The 19371-nt window shown below is 42.5% G+C and overlaps 1 protein-coding gene across 8 annotated transcripts in view; it reads left to right on the forward strand.

Moving 5' to 3' along the window:
* The window catches only part of RAB11FIP4 (RAB11 family interacting protein 4), a 111755-nt gene extending 92388 nt beyond the window's left edge, over window positions 1-19367 (forward strand). For 4 of the 8 annotated variants that reach the window (XM_023938737.2, XM_023938740.2, XM_023938739.2 and 1 more), the window contains 11 exons: window positions 3288-3479; window positions 4964-5098; window positions 6517-6552; window positions 7487-7586; window positions 7975-8078; window positions 8602-8742; window positions 9289-9370; window positions 9632-9769; window positions 10244-10402; window positions 10734-10877; window positions 12643-19367. In XM_023938737.2, the coding sequence (XP_023794505.1) occupies window positions 3288-3479; window positions 4964-5098; window positions 6517-6552; window positions 7487-7586; window positions 7975-8078; window positions 8602-8742; window positions 9289-9370; window positions 9632-9769; window positions 10244-10402; window positions 10734-10877; window positions 12643-12759 (1348 nt within the window). In that variant the 3' untranslated portion in view covers window positions 12760-19367. The remainder of the gene's footprint in view (window positions 1-3287; window positions 3480-4963; window positions 5099-6516; window positions 6553-7486; window positions 7587-7974; window positions 8079-8601; window positions 8743-9288; window positions 9371-9631; window positions 9770-10243; window positions 10403-10733; window positions 10878-12642) is intronic. The other 4 variants (XM_023938738.2, XM_086857199.1, XM_086857198.1 and 1 more) reach the window with 1 other exon arrangement.
* Window positions 19368-19371: the final 4 nt, after the last annotated feature.

Genomic DNA, 19371 nt, shown 5'->3' on the forward strand with positions numbered 1-19371 from the left:
CGTGTGCCAGGGAGGAAGGAGCCTTTATGTGGATAATCCCTGCTGATGGAGGCTGAGAATGGCTGATGGATTTAGAAATTTAACATCCATTTACAACATAAGGGGGATGGATGTCCAGGTCCTCTAAGTGGCTTAGGTAGTCTCAGTCCTGGCTCCTTCTGGCACATTCTGTGAGTGCTCACAGGATTCAAGTGTTGTGTGGTGAAGTGAAAGCATTGGGTCTCTCCAAAACAGATCACTGCATTAGTATCCCCCAAAACATAAATTCTTCTCTGTTGCCATAAGTTTTATATGCTGTAATTAAAACTAATACTTCCTGCAGAGAAATTCAGTATGGGGAATACTGCTGTAGTCTTTTGTACATCTTTTACCTGATGTCGTGGGCTCTGCTGGTTTGCTTTGCAACTTCATGTAACAAGTTAATTCTTTGTGTTTCTAATTTTCCATAACCTTTATTGTGCAACAGTAAATTGTGTGTAATATGGGGTGTCCTGGCATGTGCATGTGTAACCATAGCTTGCTGTTAACACCAGTGTCTCTGTAACCCTAACTTGACTCTTCCCAGGTGTGTACCCAGGAGTGCTGGGTAAAGATGACTGTGGGGGAAAAGGACCCAATTTGGTTTAATCCTGCTTTGAACTGAATTAATGCAGTTACCACAGCACAGAGCTCAGCTGGGCTTGCTTTGTAAGCCTCTGCCTTGTTTTCCCTATTTTTGGCCTGTCATCTTGATTTGTGCCTCTTGAGCTTTGTTCATTGCTAAGGCAGCCTTTCTTCTCTCTCCTGGGCCTCCTCAGATGCTCTTTATGCTGCCTCATTCCTGCCTTCCTCCTGAATTTCTCAGCTAGCTGAGTTCTGGTCTTCTCCCATTTGCCCAAGCAACCTCAGAGACTTTATCAAGATAATTACAGTTTCCATCAGCTCTTTATCAAACTTGTCTCCTTGGCATTCCCAGTTCTCCAAAGCCCCATCCTTTTGGTGACTGACTTTTTCCCATGCTGTGTTTGAAATGGTTTTCCTCCCAGCTGTGCCAGTCAGGCTCTTGTGAAGGGGGTGGGCAAGGCATTGTGCCTCCTCTCCTTCTAGGGCAGGCAGGAACTACCAAGAGCTACTGTGCTACTACTGATAGATCTTGATTTGTCCTGAGACCTCCTCAGCTCTAGTAAATCCTCTGTGGGAGGAAAGCATGAGAAGCTTCATGCCTTTCTGTTAAAGGAGGCAATAGAGCTATTTACTTTGGGCAATAGAGAGGTTTATTTTGCTGCTCGCTGAAGAAGCAGGTGGGTTGTGTATCAGGTGTGTCAGCCATCTGAAATCCTGCTCTGAAGGAGATTACCTGCAAAAACACAAACAAACAAAACCACAAAAATTACTACAAAAAAACCCAAGAAAACCCAAACAAACAGAAAACACGGAACACTTGAAAGTTCCCTTCAGAACTTTAGTGAGGAAAGTAGGTCACTTTTTGCAACTCTTTTGCAGATGACTCTGCAATTCCTAGGCCTCTAATCTTGGTGGTTAAAGGAGCTGCTTCCCAAACTGATTTGGTGTAGCTGCAATTGAGATGCAAACAGCAGTAGGATTGTAAGATCTCCCAAAAACTTATCAATACCCAGTATGTCCGTGGCACAGCAGCACTTTATGAATCAATGTTAGTGTGATATGTTGAGCTTCTCACTAATCCCTCAGCCAAGGAGCCTTGTTAGATAAGTTTGATCTATTTCTAATACGAGTATTTCTACCTTCATCCTTCAGTAGTGTGCCTGGCTTGACTTGCCCTGATTTCTGTTAATGTGAATTAGATAAATGAGTTGCAGGTTATAAATGGATCTCATCAAAACAGGCGAAACAAAAGAGCATACATCTGAAATGTTGGCAGGCTTCCTCTGCTACTAATTGCTTTTGGAGGGAAGGGATATGCAAATGATGCTTGCACCATCCACCAAAGGAACACTGGTGCATCTCTTGTTTACAGCTCACAGTAATCTATCTACAGATAGAGGGCTGTCTCTGTAGAGAGGCTGAGAGGCTCAAGGTAGACTTAGAAGAAATTTAGGAGGAAATATTGTTGAGCTGCTGGAGAACAATGTCACCTGGGAGCTACTGTCCCATGGCTCAGCTGGTGGAGCTGGAGATACAAGCAAGCACTGTGCACTGAAGCAAAGGAAGAGAAAAATGTAATCCAATCTGCATAAAGTGCCAGCAGATTCCATTAGTGCCTGGTCTGTACTGCAGAGGCCTTGGATTTTGCTGTAGAGGGGACAGTTGGGCAATGCCAGGACCTCATAATTGAAGTATCTATTTCAGGTCTTACAGGTGTGTTTTCCATAGGGAGAAGTTTGTTTGTAAGACCTTTTTTGTGAGTTTACTGGCTTGTTTGTTTGAATGCGTCACCAAGGTGGGAGCTGAGCAAACCTGTGTAAAACACCTGCAGTCTGCAGGTGCACTGCACAGGGCTGTCTGGACTCTGGGCAGGTGAACCCTGTGCACCCTCTGCAGCCACCTTGCTCTGTTTTATTAGATTTGATGTGCTCAAAACTGTTCTGCCAGCTGCTTTCCTGTGGTGCCTGACTCTGCTGATCTGTTTACCTATGTGCCCTCTTTCTCTGAAGTCATAGGGTCCTGCCATTCCCTACCCATTTAATATCATTTTAGGTATTTTTCTGGTAGTTCGACAGCCTTTTCTTGTGGTCCCTATCTCCTCTGAAAGACAGAATTTGTACTGATGGAAGGAAGGGCAGGAACCCAGCCTCCATTAGTCACGTCAGTAGCTTTAGTGACTCTCTGGTAAGCAGTGAGCTGAGGTTTCTTTCTTACCACACAGAGGAGAGTGGCTGGAATTCCTGGGATGTGGGAGAGGGTGTTTCTGGATTACTGGGAAACTCTCTGATTGTGGAATAAAGTGACAGCCTCTGTCTTACGCGTTTTCCTCTCACTATCCCATATGTTTTGGAGCTGTCTGCATGGTTCCTGCATTCAGAGCAGAAATTCCCATGTGGTCTTCTTCACATTGGAAGTGGTGGCTGATCATCAAAGTGTGCTCTTTAAAGCAAGATGGTTTGTGTTGATCCAAACTTGTCACACAGGTACCTTTTTCGTAGATTCTCATGCTCTTGTCTCTCAAGGGCACTTTGTCAGCTGCACATCAGGTGCATTTAGCACTTCAGGGGTTTAGCACAAAGGTGGGTTACAGCTTCAAAGAGGGCACAGCTGTGAAGGTGGAAGGTTCCATATGAGGTGAGGTGTATCAAAGTCGGCCTTCGAGATGTTTTGACCTCTTGTTTCAGGTCAAGTCCTCACAACCCTTCTGCAGCATCTGACCTCTCCACTTATTCCACCGCCTCTCTGATCAGTAATGAAGAACAGTTTGAAGACTATGGGGAAGGAGATGATGTGGATTTTACTCCCAGTAGCCCATGCCCTGATGATGAGACCAGAACCAACGCCTACTCTGACCTTGGCTCATCTGTATCTTCCAGGTTGCTCCTTAATTCATTAACAAACAATTTTTCATTTTTATTCTTCTCTGACCATAGCAGAATTTACTCTGGTTAGATAGATTCACCTTAAAATCAAAATGTTATCAGTTCATTTCCTGCCCTCTGATTGACAGACTGTATTTAATAAGAGCTATAGCAAATATGTTGTTTCTGATAACCTCTGTTGGGTTCTGTTGAAATAACTGGGCTATTTTGCTTGTAGAGATTTCTTTCTATTGTAGACAATAATTCCACAGTTCAGGGCTGGTATTAGAAGGAATCTGCAGCAAAGGAAACCAGCTTAGCATTGTGTACCCACCCTGATACAGGGAAGAGTTGCAAGAGAGCTGTTTCCATTTAGTGTTGTGATACTACAAATCCTTAGCACTAATCTGTGAGGGGAAATGCTGCAATTTTCTCAGGAGGTTATTTGAAACAAGCATCCTATTGATTTGGAATGTCTTGGGAAACAGTAGCTGCTGTCTGTTAGGAGCTAGAAATGCCACAGCAGTGCACTTGCCTCCTGCATGTATCCTCTGTCTCTGCAGCTCTTACGTCCTGTGGCCAAGGCAGATCCAGATTTTACAGTCTTTCCCCCAAGCAAGGGAATGGGTGAGCAGGGTTGGGAAGAGCTGAGCATGAAGGTTCTGTAGGATTTGTTTGCTTGGATCAATAGCACACAGAGGTCTTGTCTTCACTGCTAACACAGGACAAGCTCACTGCATCTTTCTGTTCTGCATGAGACCCCACGTGCTCCCCTCTGTTTCCAGCATTTCTGCAATCCAGCCTGGCCACCTCTCTTATGCATGCAGAGCCCTCTCCACTGCCCCTTCATGATGATGGCTTTCATCCCCTCTTTCCTCAGGTTTATGCAGCACTTTCCATTCTCATTCCTGGGGCTCAGTACACATCATGCCATGATTGCTCTCTTTTATTTGAGTTTATTTTCTCTTTATCATGCCAAGGGGTACTGTTACCTCCTCTATAGACCTGTGTCCACTTCTCCCTTCCTCCCCATTCCAGCATTCCAGGGATCCTTTCACCCTACCATCAGAGGGGGGTTGTGTGACTTCTTATCAGACCACTCTGTTTTCCATCTTCCTGCCTTTCTCTTGGAGAGAAGACTCTTCAGGTTGCATGCCAGGCTTTAGTGGGAAGATGGGCAAGATGAGAGGGGAACATAGCTGCCTTTGCTATGTGCATCACAGTGGGCCCCATGTAACTTTTGCTGTTCTTTGGTCACCCACACTGATTCTTTCCACTGCCACCCAGAAACATCCACGTTCTCTGCAAGGCCTCAGCTCAGACAGGTGCACTTGCCCAAAGAGTAGCACTGGCCATCATCAGCTCCGATGTAGATGAGCTGTGGCTAGAGATGGTTCTTCAAATTCCTTCATCTGTGATTCTGACACACAGACACGAGGAAAACCTGATGTGTGGGTTGGTTACCACAGCCAGTAACATCTCTCCTTTCCTGCAAACAGCGCTGGCCAAACCCCCCGAAAAATGAGACATGTTTATAACAGCGAGTTACTGGATGTTTACTGCTCACAGTGCTGCAAAAAGATAAATCTTCTCAACGATTTGGAAGCCAGGCTGAAAAATTTGAAAGCAAACAGGTAAGCAGCTTATTGCAGTGCTTTTGGCAATGCTGCCTTGACATGGGACTGGCTAATAGCAGGAGGAGAGGGAGAGAGAGCCCCTCTCCATTCTGTATCCCATTCCATCTTACACATGTGTTGTTCTTACAAAACAGTAAGAAATTTAGACTTGGATATGTAGCCCAAACCAAAATGCTGTTTTTCATCAGCTGTTAAATATTTTTCTGGTTTAAGGTGCAGACATTATTACTAAACTCAAATATTTTAACCAATGAGCTCTTTGATTGCAGAGTGAGAGTGATATTTCAAGGAATTTTTCCCAGGAAGTGGGATCTGCTGTGCCGCTTAGTGCAGATCTACAGTTAGCTACTGCTTTCTCCAGGTGGGAAGGAGGGATCTCCAGATCCTTGGCTAATGCACATAACCTTACATACACCTCTCCTAAAGCTACTGGTCAGCAGAGGTACTTGCCTCCTGTGGGATTTTTTTTTGTGATGTCAAGAGAACTTGTAAAAATGATGAATCCTGTGGCAGAAGTTACTTTTGGAGTTCTTCGCAATTTCAGCCTTTTGGTTACATTTCTTTGCCACTCCATCACTCCTAAGCTGTGCTGAGCACTTAGAAAGTGCTTCTAACAATCACCTAGAGTTTTTGAAGGGAATTATTTGGTGGGATTTTAGCTCCCCCTAGAAACTGGATGTGAGTCCTGCCTGTCAGCGTAATCGTTGGGACTGGGCATGCTGTGCTCACTGCTACTTCTCATGATGTGCAGCAGCACAGAACTTGTCATGAACAATGTTCCTGCCCTAGCAAGGAGTCTGCCAGCATCCAGACTGTGACCAACCAGGACTTTGGGAATTTTCTGAGGGAGGGAGGCTGGATACGCCTGATCAAGAGCCGTGTCTGTGCACATGGAGGTGTGATATCCTCTTACTGAGAGATGCAGCAGGATATTTTGATCTGGTTCCAGTGCTGTTATCTGCAGCAAGGGGTCTTCATTTAGATAGCACCAGTCTGGCTGTACAGGGGAACTGTAAAAATGGAAGGACCGCAGTTCCTGTGCTGAACTGGGAAGCATTATGGGGAAGGATAAACTAACTGTTCATAAAATCATCTAAAACCTGGAAATCCAGAATAAATGTCATCACTAACTTGATGTCCCTTTGTGGTGTTTCTAATGTTAGTTTCGCTCTGATTTACACTGACAAATCTCTGCTAAATATAACAGAATTTGCAAATTGACTTATTAATGATCACAATAACTTGTGACTTCACTCATCTTTGCGTTCTTAGTAATTGCAGCTTTTCATTCAGTTATAAAAGAATATTGTTCACAAAATCGTATTTTGACCTGGCTAAAAAAGTCTATTTTATTTCATTGTGCAATTAAAATTGAATCAAATAAGTGTTTAATTTCTGTATCATTCCTTCTGTAGCCCTAACAGGAAAATATCAAGCACAGCTTTTGGAAGGTAAGAGTGTTCAAGTTTTCAATGAATATTTGTGGAATCAACTATAACAATTCCGTAAGAGGGGGTGGGAGATGAGTGGGAGACAAAATAATAAATAATAATAATATTATAGTTTTAGAAAAACAAAAATGTACCAAGTTTTTAAGGGAAGGGCTCTGTGTTTATATATAAAAGCCCCTGGTACTCTTGGAGCAGGCTCCTGAACTGGAAAGAGCTCTAAAATTAAAAATATTAAAATAGAAATAAAATATAGTTTTTGCTTGTCTGCCAAATGTATTCCTTTGTACTGCTATTCTGTCAGTCCAGCTACTGCTTCTTTAAGCCCTCATAATGTGGGCCTTGCTGCTGTTGCCAAAATGTGAAGGAAAGCAAGAGCACTCATTTCAAAAGGACTAACAGAGTTGCCATCTTCTTTTGACTGAGTGAACCAGCCTTGGGCTGGGGAGGGCTGTGAGGTTCAAGGACATTTTAGATAATCTCCAGTGTTACATATTCTGACACTATTCTGCAGTGGGAACTGCTTGAGATTTCTTTTTGGTTTTGGGGTTTTTTATTAAAGTTCTTACTGTATGAAATTTTCTAGCTTAACTGTACCAACCAATGTGCAGTGGTGACCTTATTTTAAATTTGTAATAAGGCAAATACAATTCAGTGCATGGAGTGAATGAGACTTAAGTATTTTTTAAACTATGCTAATGCTGGTGGCAGATCCTATCAAAAGCAACAAAGAACTCACTCCATAGAACTAATGTTATTGACTGTGCTCAGTATGACTTCATTTAGCTACCAGTCTCTTGCAAGACTTGGGCTTAAACAGTTGTAATTGTCACTGAAATGATTGCACAGATTTTACCATCGGATGTTCAAAGTCTAAAGCCAGACTCTTTGTCCTTCCTCCTCATCAAGCAAAATAATTATCCTTCTGATCTTTCAGACAACTCTTCCACAACAGTAACTTCAGCAGCAGTAATGGCAGCACAGAAGACTTGTTCAGAGACAGCATAGACTCCTGTGATAATGATATCACTGAAAAGGTGAGAATCTCTGCCCTGTGAGTAATGTACCCAACCAAATCCTGCTGGAGCCCTGCATCAGAGGATCAAGATCTTGCTCAAAATTACCCATGATCTGAAGTAGCTTATTCAAAATGTCCTTGATGTTACATTACTGTTACAACTTTGCTTGTCAGTAATGCAAGAACTGAGCAAGCACAGATCTAGGCATTGTGTTAGGTTTTCTTTATGGTGTGTTTGCAGTGTGCACCTTCAAAGAGCATGCAGGGTCTGGTGAACTTAGAATTGCAGACTGTAATTTTACTGCTGGCTTTGCAGAGAATGCCCCTTTTTTAAATGGTAGAGTAGCTACAGTGAAGGGGGGTTTGAAGAATGATTCAAACTCAGTTTTCTCTGCTTGTCCTTCCAGGTAACATACCTAGAGAAGAAGGTGACAGAATTGGAGAACGATAGCCTGACAAATGGTGACCTGAAGAGCAAACTGAAACAAGAGAACACACAGCTGGTTCACAGGTAACAAAACACAGAGCCAGCTCTCTTTACCATGTCAGAGCAAAGCTAGAGAGCAGCTGTGGGGAAGGAATATTTCTACCTGTAGAGTATGACCAAGTCTTCTTCCTTAATGCTGGCAGATGGAATAAGGCTTCATCTGAAAAGTCCAGGTGGAGTAGGGCTGCCTTGCTGAATTTTCAGCAAGAAGAGGCTCCAGACAAATGTTTTTGACTGAGATATTACTGACTTGTACAGAGAAAACTCTCCTGTTGTAAGAGAGGTTACCCCTGGTGGTTGGGTTTTTTTCCTTGCACGTAGAAGAACAGACAACTGGGTCTTAGTCTCATCTTCTTGAGACCAAAAGAATAATAGATGAACTGATACTACTTAATTCTGTGTTTATTAGTAAATATGAGAGATAGTGGGAGAGGTTAAATGCCAGAGGAGATGGTGAATTAGAACGAAGCAAAGTAGTAGGCAGGAAAGAGAGAGGCAATGAATTTGCTTCTGAAGCTGTAACTGAAATGAGATCTGATTTCCTTAGAGTTCATGAGTTAGAGGAGCTACTGAAAGACCAAGAAACATCAGCAGAACAGACTCTAGAAGAAGAGATAAAGAGGCACAGAGAAGCTTACACCAAGTATGAAAAAGAGAAAGGCACTGAAATTGAACTGCTAAATACAAGGTAACAAACATCTTGGTGTCACCCTGAACAGGGAAAAAGATCTTCTTCTTGCTTTTACTTTGCTTGTAAATATAGGCTGTTCCCCAGCAGACAGTGCACAGATGGTGGCAGGTTGGCAACTCTGTAGAGTAGCTCTGCAGTCACATGCCTAATGCCCAAAAGCTTGGAGGATGCTTTACATTAATGCTTTAATCTACGTGGCCCATGTAAACAGCTTAGTTGGATATTTGGCATGGATTCAAGGAGGGAATTGTGACCAGTTCTAGTGAACATTTGTGCCTGTGTTTGTTTTCTCCAACTTTTATTTTTTTTTTCCCCAGCTACCTGTTATTAGGAGCACAAGAATCTGAGGGTCAGTGTAGCATTTTGGGAAAAATGAACCTAAAAATGAACAAGCGAAAACTCACGTTAAAAAGTTCTGTGATTAGAAAGATTTTCCCTATTTGGTCTGTCAAGTGCAAATGAGATAGTTTTTTAGGGCACACTATTTTTCATGTCTGCATCTTTGAAGAGGTATTTGCTGTAAGATTTTTGTTACTAACACAGGGTTCAGCAACTGGAAGAAGAAAATGGTGATCTGAAAAGCACTGTTACACGGCTGAAATCCCAAACGGAGAGATTGGATGAGGTAACAAAACTCCTGAGTCCTTGAGCAATTTAGCAGCAGTTTATGTAAGAGCAAACTCTTACAGTACTTGGCCCAGCTTCCTGAATTTTCTTTCCCTAAACAAGATTATTAATGGAATTGAAACATTGGTCACCTTTAGAGGCAGGAATGTCCTGAGACACAAGGCAGTTTATGAGCAGCTGTGTCTGTAGGTTGATGTTGTGAGGCTGTGGGTGTGTCCTGCTCTCACCAGCCTGTTCTTAAGTTCCCTGTTTGTTCCAGGAGAGGCAGCGCATGTCTGATAGGTTGGAAGACACAAGTCTGCGACTGAAGGATGAAATGGATTTGTACAAGAGGATGATGGACAAGCTGCGGCAGAACAGGCTGGAATTCAACAAGGAGAGGGAAGCCACACAGGAGGTAAGTGTGAAGAGGGATGTAAGGCCAGGCAGTCACACACCACCTGCATGGAAGCCCTGCTGAGAAAGAATGGGCAGACAGGATAAACACTGAGAAAACCACATCCAGTGAAGCTATTGCTGGATTGTGTTTGTGTGGGAAGGGTGCCCACAGAGTAATGAATGCTGCAAGAACACTTAATAAGTGCCAATCCCTGACCCAAAGGGTTTGCAGCTCTTTGAGAACTGTGTGCCCTAATGTTTCCTGCACTCTGTTTGCAAGAGAAATTATGCTTCTCGGGCATGAAGCTTAGCAATCACAGCCATTGGCAGCTCTGGGGCAGTTTAGGGGACCTGTGCTTGCAAAGGAAGAAGAGGAAGAGGTTGTGTTGTAGGACTGTGGCCTCAGCCAGGTTCAGGGAGTGCTTTTGCCTGAGTACAGAGGGGGCCGTTTGCAGGGAGGGCTGCACTGACAAGACCTGTTTGCTGCCCACAGCTCATCGAAGACCTGCGGAAGGAACTGGAGCACCTGCAGCTGTACAAGCTGGAATGTGAACGTCCTGGACGTGGGAGAAGCTCTTCCTCCAGCCTGAGTGAATTCAATGCCAAAACCAGAGAGGTGGAGATGGAGCATGAAATAAAACGGCTGAAGCAGGTGAGCCAGGAAGGGCCTCACAATCCACATCAAATGTACAGGAATACCTTGAAAAATGCAAGCCCAAGCACCCTGCCTTCAGATTTTGTCCCTCGCTTCTCACACAAGTACAAGAGCCCCATTGCATATCTGCAGGACTTGTTTGCACTGTGATGTAAATTATGCCCCAGGAAAACTCAGGCAGGGAGGCCTTGTCACTGGAGGTAAGAGTTGCTGTCAGCTGTAGCCTCGCTGTGTGTCATCCAAGCTACCTGTGATGTTAATTTTTTTTTTTTTTTATAGAACCTTGTAGGAAGAACTTAAAAAACAATGTCTTTTCATCCTTAAATAGGAGAATCAGAAACTTCGTGACCAAAATGATGATCTTAATGGACAGATTCTAAGCCTCAGTCTTTATGAAGCTAAAAACCTCTTTGCAACGCAAACAAAAGCCCAGTCACTGGCTGCTGAAATCGACTCTGCATCAAGAGATGAGGTAACGTGCTTTTCTAATCAGGTATTACATCCAAGAATATGCGATTTTCCATGTAATTAACTGTCAAGGTTGAACTCTCTGAAGTTGACAAATGAACAACAGAAAATTCTGCTTTGCTGGGAGTTCAAGGGTGTTAGAAGATTGCCTTAAATATAACACTGTTCTGGTATCCTTATATTATAACTCTCCCATTTTCCTCTCAAAAAAATTTGAATTATTAGAATCTCATGAGCTGTTTTACAGTTCTAACATCTTGTATCTTGCAGAGTAATGTGAGAGTGTGACATTAATTTCATACAAAAATGGCCATTGGTAGTTACTTTAATTTTTACTTTTTATTTTAGATTTAGTTCTAAATTACTTCAGTAACAAGCTCTCACTTAGATATTTATTTGAGCTATATGTTCCCTGTAGCAGAGCTGAATTCTTGGAGAAAGTAACTTATGTGCAAATAATAACTTGGTAATGCTTTGAAAGATATTTTGGGAGCCCCATTTGTATGTGGGCTGAGTCCAGCTGGTGTAGCTTCCTCTGAGCTCCAGGAGAGATTGTGAGATATGGCCAATGGATACATGAGAGCTTCCAGGGAAGAAGACAGGTTAGTGGTGAAGGAGATCAAAGGAATTATTTGTCCTTGATGCTCTATCTCTTCCAGACAGAACTTCCCATTCTTTCATCAAGTAAAATTGTGAGACAGAAAAGTCCTTTTTACCCAGTCTGTACTGGACTGACCTGTCAGCCTTAGCTCCTGGGCAGGCCCTTGAAGTGAAGGCCCTTGAATTATATACTTGAAAATCAATTTCTTGCTGAACCAGAGCACTGTGAGGAAGGGCTGTTTACTTGTTGATCTCTAATTAGGTAAAAGCAAACTGGCTTTTGCTATTGTTAAGAAAAATCTGACTTTGTCCTGTAGCTCATGAGAGGAGTATCCAGCACTCTCCCTTTAAAGGAGGAAGGTGCCTGAAGGCTGTGTCCCAGACTCAGCAAAACCTCACAGACTTGCACAAACTGTTCCCATTGTGCCATTTTTCCTGTATGATCAGAACAAATGTTGTAATCTGCAGATTCAGGATGGGGCTTCTGTGAAGTCATATGAAAATGGACAGGCAAATAGCATGAGCTTTAGGAGGATCTGGGGCTCTGACACACCTTGGCAGCTTTTTCAGTTTGGCATTAAACATTCAGAGACAAAGAAATCTTCATATTTGGAGAGTTTGAGGGGCCTTTTACAGCCCAAAAATCTGGTGAAACACATATAATTAATATAGAACACTGAACAGCAATTGGGTTGTTGTTCTGGAGTATGCAGTGGTTGTTTTGGGGTTTTTTTGAGAGAGTATGCACCTGATCCAGAGGAAGCACAGATTTTTCCTGGTGCAAAACACTGAAATAAATACTAGTTCTGTTCAGCAGCCTTTCATGCAAACACCTTTAGATTTCAGTAGTTATGAAAAAAATTGAGTATCATGAAGCTCTTGCTATGAGACAAAGCAGTTGATCCATGGTATGCAGGATGGATTGGCATGTTTCAAATGACCTGCAAGAAGATCCCTGGAGATGACTGTTCACCACCACCTCTGATAGCAAAGATCTGTAACATAGAGAATTGTTTCTAATACAGATACAGGGAGGAGCTTGAGTTAGAAAACCTGCAACAGGAGGAATTGGTGATCCTGAGCACTGGCCTCTCACCTGACTCAATTTCAGGCTGTTACATAAACTGCTGAGAATATTTCAGGAGTAACTTGGAAATGTTGTGTTTTAGCTCATGGAAGCCCTCAAAGAACAGGAAGAGATAAATTACAGATTGCGACAGTATATGGACAAGATAATTTTGGCAATCCTGGACCACAATCCATCTATCTTGGAAATAAAGAATTGAAGAGAATATGAGAAGGAAAAGCAGCAACTGCCTGATATTTCTGCACATGCCACTGGATCTAAGCAGCACTCTTGATACTGTAAATGAATCTATAAATATATATACACACTAGGTGTGAGTGTGGGTGCGCGGGTGTGTTTATATGATGTTTGGTACACTGTTATTTGTCATTGAATTGGCTTGGTTAGACTTTTTCCATGCACTTTCAATACCTGTGATGAGATGGATACTGTATATTAATGTAATAACAATATAACTGGATCATGCTGTTTTAGATACTGGACAAAATTACTCTACCTCTAGTTGTAAAAGTAAAAAAAGACAATGGAAACATATGGATGTGGCCCTAACTTAAGGAGCAAGAATTTTTTTCTTCGTTCTTCCAGGAATTTGGGTACCACAAACCAATTGACATACCCAGGTTCAGTTCCTGACTGGGACTGGTGCTGACTGTGCAATTTCCTATTTGATTTAGTTTTAATACTTTAATCACACATCAGATTAAGAAAAAACACAAAACAAAAAAATACAACAAAAAACAAACTTTGGGAAAAGACACAAAGTAAATGGGAAGAAAAGGAAGATATTGCAGAATTTTTGCTATTTATGAAAAATCACCATCCACTTGTTTGCCACTGTCAGCACAAAGTGTTTTTGATGTGAGATCACTTTGGAGCCTGCTTTGGGATGCTCTGAGGCTGCTCTCCAGTGTGTGTGCATGTGTGTTTTTTTATGCCAGGGTCCCTGTAGCATTGAGGCAAAGAGCTTTTCAAATCTGTTCCCCTATTTTCAGGGGTATATCATGGGCCATTAAGATGAATTCTGGGATTCTGCCCCTTCCCCTCCTGCTGATTTTAGAGATTTCACTGAAGGAATACATTCCATTTCTTACCAAAAAAAAAAAAGAAAAAAAAGAAAAAAAAACAACAATAACAAAAAACTTGCATGAAATACCTGACTTCAGGGGGAGGAGGAGGACCCACCCTCGTCATGATGTGCTGAGTTGCTTTCCCACCGCAGACAGCTGCACTCCTTTGAGAATGGCATTTTTTGGGCAGGCTGTGCAGAGGAACGGCTGGTTCCTGGCACAGCAGCAGAGGACAGTCTGATACAGAGTGGCTTTTAGGCAGGAGAAAGAGCTTCATCTTGCAGGAGTTGCCAATCTAGACTGAGTACACATGTGCATATCTAAAGCTCTGAGTAGGGAACACATCCCCATTTAGATGAGCAGTTGTGCAGGTGCTTAAGTGTGTGCTGCTCATGGGTGTCAGTGGGACAGAACATTAAGCTTTAAAGTTGAGCGTATGCTTAAATGCTGCCTTAAATAGGGATGACTTCAACATGTGCCTGTGTTCTCCAGAGCTGGATCTATACTGTAGGGCTAGGACGTTTTTAATTAATAATGTAGCTTATATAAGGAGCCTATGGAATTGTTTGGGTAGTTGAATGCTAAAAACAAATTTTATTCCATGCACTTTTTTTAAAAGTAAAAGTTTCACACTTTTGATTCACGCCAACTGGCACAGAAAAATCAGCCAAGTGTCTGGCTTTCCCCAGTGCATAGAGAGATGTTTCCTCTATTGAATACACTCCCCAGAAGAATGTTACAGTAGCAATGACTGTGCTTTTCTGTGTATTTCTTGCTGTTGGCAGTGTCTTGCCCCTAGTATTCTCTTGATGTATCTTGGTGTGTATATGTGATGCATTTTTCCTGAATTTGAATACATAAAACTGTATTCAGTTATGGATGTAAATATATATATATTTTTTTCTGCAATCTCTGTGCTCTTGCCTTCAGTGATGTGTTACTGGAGTGATGGGAAGCAGGGGACCTTCTGAAATCAGGCGTTCTTGAAGGCAAGAAAATAAAAACAGTTTGTTTCTGTGTATCTGCGTAGGCAGGTGTAAAGTAAGTGTAAAGAAAGAGGGACCAGAGGAATGAGTGAGGGACACAAGACTCCTGTGCACAAAGGTCTGCAGTGCTCTGGGAGAAATGGGACAATCTGGTTCAAACAGTGATGTCACAGGGCTGTGTTCCTGGGGTAATGTGGAAGAAAGGATGTAAAGATCACTCCTTTGCCACCTGGGAATGGTGTAAGATGTAACACTGCAGCGGCTTCTGTTTGTGTAGAAGTAGATGGATCCCCATGGAAACCCCACACATCCACCTTTCCCACCTGCTGCTGTCTCTGGATGTGCCACCCAGAAGGTGGGAGAGGAACAGTCCAGCCAGCTCGGGGCTTCCTGCCTGCAGGACTCCTCACTTGCACTTCAGTGATGGCATTTCCCTCTCCCTGGTGCTATCTGTGGGTAGTGCCAAGGACTTTACTTTTTTTGTAGGCCACTCTTCCACACTGTCTCAGGGGGCTGTTGCAAACCTGCTGTGACAAGCAGGGCTGGGTGACCCAGCAGCCCTGCCTCTGGAGCTGACTGTTTTGGGGAAGTTGCACTGCTGTCCTGCTCCATGGAGCAATTTTCAGTAAGAGTGAAGCTGTTGCAGCTTAGGCTGGTGACTGAATGTTTTCCCCTAATTATTTTTAAGTAAACTGGACTCAGCTTCAAAATTTCAATGATCTAAAGCCCATTCCCATTAGGGTGGAACATCAGCAAATGTTGAGGACTGTTTCACTAAAAGCAAAGCCTGTGGACTTGAACAGAAGACATGACTATAGTGAAAGCCAAGTTTTTGTGCAGATAATTGTATGTAGGAGGTGAACAGTCACTAGTAGTGACAAATAGTCACCAAATCTGGCTGATATCCAGAAAGAGATATTTTAACCAGGGTTACCCAGCAGTGAAAATTTCTTGGAACTTGCAGGACTTCTTGTTCAACTTTGTACCCAGCTGTGATAGTATTTAGAAGCTCTTCCTTGCTCTAGTGTTTGCATTTGAAGAGATGTCTTACCACCATGTTGGTGGTGTTTGTAGCTGTGTTTTATTGTGTAAAGGAGGCATCCTTCTGCTCCTGTGGGGCCCTTGGTGTCATACTGCCATCTGTTACTGTGGAAATCATATCCAGATACTTGCTATGTTTGACAAATAATGTGAGTTGGAGGTGGGAGAGGCATTTCACTGGCAGATATATTTTCCTCTAAGGTATCCACCTCTAAAAATACTAATTAGCAATTGCATTCTTAGACTGAGTAACTGCAAATGTTAGACCAACTTGTCTTGCAACTCAAGCCCTGGAGAAGCCTTTTATCCCAGAAAAGAAGTCATTGTGTTTTATGACATGCAGGTAATTTGGTAATAAAGGATCACTTGGTGGCTCACTGGGGCAGGGAAAAGAGTGATCTGATACCAGTTTTGCAGAGAGTGCATATTTTCATCAAGTGTCAGACAGACACTGGCAGAACAGACAGGAGATGTTAAAAACAGGGAGACAACTCATTTTGCTGTCTGTTCTCTGATAAATGTCTTATTTCTTTGCTGTGGACATCCTTTGTGTTCTCAGGCTGGCCAGGAAAGCACAGCCTGCCTCTGTCAGTGTTACTGTTGGTGGAACAAGGGCCTCCCCTCCCTGGGTAAATCACTTCAGACACAGAAATGTGGTATCATCTCCTTCTAGCAATACACAAATGCAGTAAACACTCCTGTGCCAAACCCGTGGTTCTATTTAACCTTTGGAGAAGCAAACACAATCCCAGGTATTGTATCTTGATCTGTTCCTTGGTTCATTTGACCTTACATTCTGAAAAGTTAAATGATATTCTGGTCAAACCTGTTGCAAACCATTACAGGTATTTCTGGACAGTGAAAAAAAAATGACTGGATTTTGGCTAGAAGCTGCCCATAGTCAGGCCAGTCCCACACAAGGTACTGCAGAAAAATTACCTCTTTCCAAAATTGCACTTAAAGAGTACCTGAAATGTAGTCTCTCAAGATTTTTCTGGTATTGGCTGCTTCCCTCCAGACTTCAGCTGCTGCCTAGTTCTGATTTCAGAATGATGCTGATTCAAAATTGCTTTGACATCAAAAGAAGATTTTTCAGCTTTTTGAATAGCTTCTATTTAAGACTGAAGCTCTTTGAGAATTTGTCTTGAAGTGCAACATTGATGAACTGTAACCATCCCATCTATTTTTAAGGAATTTTTAATATGCAAATATATAGGAAGTTTCAAAAAAACCCTAGCATCCAGTGTACTTTTGTTGCCAACTTTCCTTTCATGGCCTTTGGGAAAAATTCAGATATTTCTCAGCCAGCTCTGTAGGGAGTTGAACACACCATTATTAATTCTCAAAGATGTGTATCAACAAATATTTTGCTGTCTGAGTGCAGCAATGCTCCATTTACTTTGGTAGAACTGCATTTCTCTTCAGAGAGGATCTAGACCGACAGTGTTTAGGCTCCCTAATCTGGTTTGTAAATGGGGCTTGGAAGCTGATATATAAACACACATTGTGGGCTGCTACACGAGACACTACTCAGTGGTCTGTGCATCATAGTGCCCGTGACATGTGATGAGTCTAAGAAGTAGAATTTACAAATAAAAGAATGTTTTTTTTACATTCTTTAATGACAGTGAATATGCAGTGGTTTTCTTTTAAAACAAATACTGTATGGTGTGGTCTGAGGGAATTTTTTCCAAGGAAGGAAGGAAGTAGCAGCTGATCAAACACTTGCCAGATCAGTGGCTTGGCTTATACTGATTTAAGTGAAAACTTGACTCAGACTTTACATGAGCAGTTCCTGGTGTAAGTAGCAATGCTCATGTTCTTGTCAAGTAATTTGTTACTCAAGAAATATTGTCAAGAAATCATGACAGGTGATGTAAAACAGCTGGTTGGTTTTAAAGGACATAGTTCCACAGTTCTGACTATTTGTTCCCTTGCATCTCAGTATTTTTGAATTCAAAGTATTGCTCCTAGGAGCAGTTTGCTGTTAAATCATGCATGGGTTTCTAGTTAATGAAACTCTGCATGTACCTTTAGAGTTTGATGAGGATTGCAGTTGGTGTTGGGTCCGCATCCTGTCATTCTGCATAATGCACAGGGAGTTGCTCTGATGTGTGAGAGAGTTGTTTCTGGGACTCTTCCTCAGTGTTGTGTTGACATTTACACTCTTGGACTTGTCCCCAGCCACTGTCAGGTGTCTGTGTGCCTTGGGGCGGCTCTTTGAGCAGATGGGAGGGACAAATTCGATATTCTTGGCTTCAGTGTGACTTTAGCTAGCAAGGCAAGAATTTCAGTCCTGTCTTCGTATCAGGCCAGTCCTATCCTTGCCTTCTTTGCGGTCATGAAAACTGGTTGTGTCCCATGACAAAACGTTGTAGCTGATTCTCATGGTATCCAAGCAGGTAGGGTGAGTAACCCTGAAGGGATCCAGGTGAGGGATCCCTGGGATGTGCCTCAATTCTGTCCAGGTGTCCCACAACACGCTCTACTGCCACACTCTGGGAGGCTCAGGCCTGCAGCTCAGCATGGCCAGCACATCACAGAGGTCGCAGCAGCAGCCACTGAGGATCTGCAGGGAAAATCTGCAGGCAGGGAGGGCCACACTACAATAGTTTGCCACAGTGTGGAGCCAGCTGACAGGGCTCCTGGTGTTCTCTGCACCCTGGGTTTCAGCTTGCTGCCTTCAGTTTGGGGCTTTTGTTCAACTGCAAGAGTAGTACCTGGTCAAACGTACTGTTAGAGAGATTCGTTTTTACTTAAACTTACTTTTACTTAAACTAGCTATACTAATGAAAACATTGACAAACATGGGCTTCTGCAGTGTAATTTGGACAGCTGGCCCTGGAATGAAGGTGCTATGAGTGGAGCAGCAGTGAGCTGTCAGCTTTGCTGTCACTATTCTGGACACGGTGACACCCTGGAAACCCCTCAGAGCCGCTGTGCCCCAGTGAGGGGTGGAAGGTGACTGTTCTGGGGGACACATCTGTGCAGATGGTAAGGAGGGCTGCAGACACTCCTCCTCCCAGTGATGACCTTGCACTCCACAGCATCAGCCCTGTTTTATTTACTACCTTATCCATAGCTAAATTATTCTGGCTTTGGAGAAAGGACATCAGAAAGAGAACCAAGAATTTAGTATCCTGTGAACACTTCAGTACACTACAGGGCAGTAAATGTTGCACTGATATATATTTAAATACTGAGACATTTTAAGAATTACTGTAAAATCAGTTGTGAGAGCCATTTGTTTTTCTCTGTTGCACAGACTAGTCACATTTTTTGCATGGTTACATATTTTAGTACTTGTGCCTTTTACTTCTCTGTTGTGAAGATAACATTTTATTTTCACATTTTATCATCTGGTTTTCAACACTTTTTATATACACTTCTCTAATCATCTGGTTTCTTGTAATGTACATGTGTATATATAAAATAGATCAGATTTGTATTCATGTGCCTCTGAGATGTAAAAATACTCATTTTGTACAGGTTTTTTTAGAAGCACTAGGTCATGGTCTAAATTACGTAGCAAATGAAATTTAACATAATTAGCAGTTCTTTGTCTTCTTTTAGGAATGTTGTATCAGCTGGTTGGTCTCTTGTAAGGCAATGTCACACACTCTGCAGATTTATTGTTGTAGTATTGTTATGAGACCAATTCTATCCACTTGTTGGCTTCAGTTAATTCAAAATAATAAAACAATTAAATGTTACAGT

The sequence above is a fragment of the Cyanistes caeruleus genome, chromosome 19, assembly GCF_971803275.1.
Source record: "Cyanistes caeruleus chromosome 19, bCyaCae1.hap1.1, whole genome shotgun sequence".
NCBI lineage: Eukaryota > Metazoa > Chordata > Aves > Passeriformes > Paridae > Cyanistes > Cyanistes caeruleus.